Source organism: Colobus angolensis, unplaced genomic scaffold, assembly GCF_000951035.1.
Source record: "Colobus angolensis palliatus isolate OR3802 unplaced genomic scaffold, Cang.pa_1.0 Scaffold34, whole genome shotgun sequence".
In the NCBI taxonomy this organism is placed as follows: domain Eukaryota; kingdom Metazoa; phylum Chordata; class Mammalia; order Primates; family Cercopithecidae; genus Colobus; species Colobus angolensis.
Genome location: NW_012116710.1, coordinates 5,362,113 through 5,366,868, shown reverse-complemented (window position 1 = coordinate 5,366,868; position 4,756 = coordinate 5,362,113). Strand labels below are relative to the sequence as shown.

At 55.4% G+C, this 4,756-nt stretch overlaps 2 protein-coding genes across 4 annotated transcripts in view; one reads left to right on the top strand and one right to left on the bottom strand.

Annotated features, from left to right (window-relative positions):
- The window catches only part of EIF3K (eukaryotic translation initiation factor 3, subunit K), a 13,785-nt gene extending 12,279 nt beyond the window's left edge, over positions 1-1,506 (bottom strand). The window contains exons 1-2 of one of the 3 annotated variants that reach the window (XM_011952388.1): positions 1,257-1,506; positions 365-463 (exon numbers count right to left, since the gene is read on the bottom strand). In XM_011952388.1, coding sequence (XP_011807778.1) covers positions 365-463; positions 1,257-1,315 — 158 coding nt within the window. In that variant the 5' untranslated portion in view covers positions 1,316-1,506. The remainder of the gene's footprint in view (positions 1-364; positions 464-1,256) is intronic. The other 2 variants (XM_011952391.1, XM_011952389.1) reach the window with 2 other exon arrangements.
- Positions 1,507-2,409: 903 nt separating this feature from the next.
- MAP4K1 (mitogen-activated protein kinase kinase kinase kinase 1) overlaps positions 2,410-4,756 on the top strand; it is a 29,292-nt gene continuing 26,945 nt past the window's right edge. The window contains 4 exon segments of the mRNA XM_011952387.1: positions 2,410-2,802; positions 2,974-3,031; positions 3,154-3,244; positions 4,322-4,386. Coding sequence (XP_011807777.1) covers positions 2,704-2,802; positions 2,974-3,031; positions 3,154-3,244; positions 4,322-4,386 — 313 coding nt within the window. The 5' untranslated portion in view covers positions 2,410-2,703.

The following is a 4,756-nucleotide window of genomic DNA, read 5'->3' as shown; positions in this document are numbered from 1 at the left end:
TCTCGGCCTCCCAAAGTGCTGGGATTACAGGCTTGAGCCACCGCACCCGGCCTAATTTTGTATTTTTTAGCAGAGATGGGTTTTCTCTATGTTGGCCAGGTTGGTCTCAAACTCCCTACCTCAGGTGATCCACTCACCTCATCCTCCCAAAGTGCTGGGATTACAGGTGTGAGTCACTGCGCTCGGCAATTGATTTTTCAAAAACCATCCCTCCTCCTGTCCCAACTTCCTTGGCTTCCTAGTCTTGCACACCAAGAGATGTTGCATCATGCAGGATACCACCAGCCACCCCCTTGCCCTGTACTGGGAGTGGCACCCTGCTAGCTGCTGAAATGGGAGTGCAGACAGACAGCCAGACACTTACAGCTTCAGGACAGCCAGGTTGGCTTCCAGATCATAGGCATTTTCTTTGGCCTGCGTCTCCACATAGCGCTCCAGGGTGGCCAGGTTCTCAGGATTGTACCTAAAGGAGAATCAACATAGGTGAGCAGACAGGAGACAGAAGCTAAGGCCAGTCACTTTACAGTCGCAGGGGCAACTGTAACCTGCTCCTCCCACCCTTCCCCTCTAAATCTGGCACTGGCCACTGATCCAGCCCCATCCTCTCCTGCCTACCTCGATGCCTACTTCCCCCATGTCCGTCTGAACACTCTAGCCTTTGCTTCCCCCATTTCGGTTCTAACCTCTCCCGGATATCACTGTCTGATGTCAGGTTTGTCTCCCTCATGGAATGGGAACTCAGACCGTGAAGGCACGATCTGCCGCTGTCTGATTCGCCTGTGGTTCCCAGCATTGCCTAGCACTGACAGTTTATTTCAGTAAACATGTGAATGAATGACATAAGGAGCAGAGAAGGGAGAGATTAAGAGGCACTCAAAGGAGGCGGGGCAGAGAAGGAAACCTTAAGGCAATTCACGAAGAGACTGAGTGGTACCAAGATTCTTTCGCTTCTAGGCCTTTGCAGGGCTGTTTGTTTCTTTCTTTCTTTTAGAGAAGGGGTATGGATGTTGCTCAGGCTGGTCTCTAACTCCTGGGCTCAGGCGACCCGCCTGCCTCGGCCTCCCAAAGTGCTGAGATCACAGGCGTGAGTCACCGCCCCCAGCTCAGTGGCGTTTCTTTAAGCATCTCCTCCTGCAGGAGGATAGAGAAACCCCACTCCGTGGCAAGCCCAGGACCCTGACCACCCCTTGCTGCCTCCTGAAAACCTTCCCCTCCGCCCCGCATGGCCAGAGCGCTCCCTCCGACCGGGCTCAGACCTGTCGATACCCTTGAGCAACTTGCCCACGTTAGCTCTCATCTGTTCAAACATCGCCATGACTTCTGTCGCTTTCCACAACCAGGGATGGAGACTAACACTGGCCCGGCACGGCGTCCGCGAGGACGGGAAAAGGAAGAGGTGGTGGAAACGGAAACGACGTCGTTGTTGTCGCTCCAGCTCCTTGGGGGCGGTGAAGGGAAAGGCTCTCGCAGCAGCCGCCGCGCTTTCCGGCTGCCACGTGACTTCTTCCTCGCAGGGGCAATTAGCGCGTGCGCATTCGCTCCACTCAAGCTGGACGGACAGCGTGAGAAAAGCTTACTGTATCCCAGTACGCAGGCGCCTCTCGTGGCGAGGGGCGGGGCTAAGCTTTTCCCGGGCCTCACAGACCCCGTTCCAGTGCCGGGGGCGCGGGAGCGTGCGCGCGCGAACTCATTGGGAAGCACCCGGAGCTCTGGCGGCGTGCGCGCGCGTTGTATTGCGCGCGGCCATAAGGCCCCGGAGCTCTGCGGAAATTTACGCAGCAGCCCTCCGTTTAGGCATTGGCCAAGTCCCGAGGGAGATGTTCTCTGAGGTCCCTCTCGCCTCAGGCCTGGGCGCATGGGGCAGGATCCTGAGCGCCCAGGATCCAGTTTCAAGTCTCGGCCCTTGGTCCCCAGCTCCAGGAGGAGGGTCCCACAAAGCTATTGTGCTCTGCCGGGCAGGGGCTGGGGTGAGGGCTCCTGGACTTCACCGGATCGCGCCCCATCTCCATTAGGTTCCGGTCTTGGAGCTGAGGGCGAGGGTCCCATCTGTACTGCCATCAATTATATATTATGTATAGGTTTTGTACACTGCAACCGTACAAAATGCAGTTATGTGCCATGTATGTGGAGGTATATGCACTGGGTACCTCCACGTGTGGTCTGTGCACACAGGTATCCAGGCAGATGCACGTCTACTCGTCTACACGCCTGCGCAGTGCAGAGGGGGTAACCCAAGTGCATGTATGTGACAGGTGAACAGGCATGTACACTGCGTAGTCATCCCTGTGCAGACTTGCCGCCTTCGGGTTGTCGCCAAACCTTCAAGCACCCAGTAGAGGTTTAGACACTACCTAGGAGACGGGGGCGGGGGTTCTAAGGCACCCCCCCCTCCAATCCAGTTACGATTAAGATCATTTGCATCACATTTACATCCAGCCCTGGGCCTTGGAGGTTGAGGATGGTCCCTTGGGTCCCAAGACAAGCTGCCCCTCAGAGGCTCTCAGAGCCCAGGGGACGGGGGGTGGAGCCCTTTGTACAGCCGTGCAGTGCAGCTGGGGCAGGAAGCGAGAGTGGGGAGGGGGGAGGCCACAGCCCGCGGAGGCAAGGCGGGTGCAGGGCTTCTGGGGACAGAGGGAGGTGCCAGAACTTGAGCCCTGAGGCCCTGCTGGCCCCTGGGCGCAGGCCCAGCTCCGGCCCCCAGGGATGGACCTCGTGGATCCTGACATTTTCAATAGAGACCCCCGGGACCACTACGACCTGCTGCAGCGACTGGGTGGCGGCACATATGGGGAAGTCTTTAAGGTGAGAAAGCCCCTCTATCCCCAACACCCTCAAACTAGTGGCCTTTAAGGCGAGGCCTCGGTAGGGAGGAGGCTGCAAGAGGGGGTCCCAGTCCTTGACCTTGACTCAGGGATGCTGAGGAGGGACTCTGGCAAATGGAGCCTGCCTGACTGCCGACTTCCCCTTTGCAAGGCTCGAGACAAGGCGTCAGGGGACCTGGTGGCACTGAAGATGGTGAAGATGGAGCCTGGTGAGGAGGGAACCCGGAGCTCCTTCCCCACAACCCCACCTTCGCCTCCTGGGACACTGGGATCACCTCCCTCCTAGCTCTCTCCATGCGAGCTGCCTTTTTCTCTCCCGCCCTCCTCACAGATGATGATGTCTCCACCCTTCAGAAGGAAATCCTCATATTGAAAACTTGCCGGCACGCCAACATCGTGGCCTACCATGGGAGTTATCTCTGGTGATGAACCTCAGACCCACCGTGGCACCCAGCCCAGCCCCTAACCCAGAGCCCCCATTTCTTGACGGGGGTACCCTCAGTTCTTTTTTTTTTTGAGATGGAGTCTTGTTCTGTTGCCAGGCTGGAGCACAGTGGCATGATCTCGGCTCACTGCAACCTCTGCCTCCTGTGTTCAAGCAATTCTCTGCCTCAGACCCCTGAGTAGCTGGAATTACAGGCGTCCACCACCCCGCCCGGCTAATTTTTATATTTTTAGTAGAGATGGGGTTTCACCATCTTGGCCAGGCTGGTCTTGAACTCCTGACCTCGTGATCCATTGGTCTCGGCCTCCCAAAGTGCTGGGATTACAGGTGTGAGCCACCGTGCCTGGCCTTGGCACCCTCAGTTCTAACCTTGAACTTCCATTTCTCACCATAACCCGACCTCCCATCCTGGACCCCCATTTTTGACTGGGCTAACCCTACCCTGATCCTCACTCCTAAGTCCCGCTTTTCTGACCAGAGCAGCCTCTAATCTAATCTCCATTCCAGAAGTCCCATTTCTGATCAAGAGTACCCCAAACTGATCCCTTCATAGTAACTGAATTTGAAATCAACTCCCTAGGAAGGAAGCTCTCATCATTCTGCCCTCTGGCTCCCCCAGTTCCACTCTCTGCTCCTTTAATATAAACTTCTAAACTCCCTGATCCCCAAATTAATATTCCAGATGTCCCAATAATGACCTCTGCTTCCCGGAACAGGTGCCCTGGGCCCCTCTGTCCCCTCCAAATCTCCACAACCCGTGAGATCTCTGCCCTACCTCCTAGGTTGGTGTGGGATGGCAGAGGGGTCCCGCCCAAAGGCCTAGGTTTGAGTTGACTTGCCCCGGAACTCACATTTCCTCTCTGAGCCTTAACTTCCTTGTCTGTGAAACGGGAATGAAACAGCCTCACTCTGGTAGACAAGGAGAGAGGGAGTGATGAGAGCTGTTACATTCAAGTTCTTACTGATCTAGAACAAGACAGAAGCAAACCAGGGACTTTCCTGCAAATAATAATGTATTACTGCTATTATTATTCTTACTCTTGAAACACTGCAGGTTGCAGAAACTCTGGATCTGCATGGAATTCTGTGGGGCTGGTTCTCTCCAGGACATCTACCAAGGTTAGAGAAGGCACAAGGGGACCCAGGCAGCCCTCCCACCCTCACCCCCCAACCCCGACCCGAATTCACCTCTTCCGTCTCTGTGTGTGTATCTCACAGGAACTGTCTTTCTGGGCCATATTTCAAACTCCTGGGCTGAGCTGATCCTCTTGCCTTTAGCTGCTGAAGTGCCGAGTTTACAGGCTTGAGCCACCGTGCCTGGCTTTTTAAAATTTAATTTAATTTAATTTAATTTTATTATTTTTTAAAATATAACTGCTGGGCCTGGTGCGGTGGCTCACGCCTGTGATCCCAGCACTTTGGGAGGCCGAGGTAGGTGGATCACCTCCCGAGGTCAGGAGTTCAAGACCAGCTTGGCCAACATGGTGAA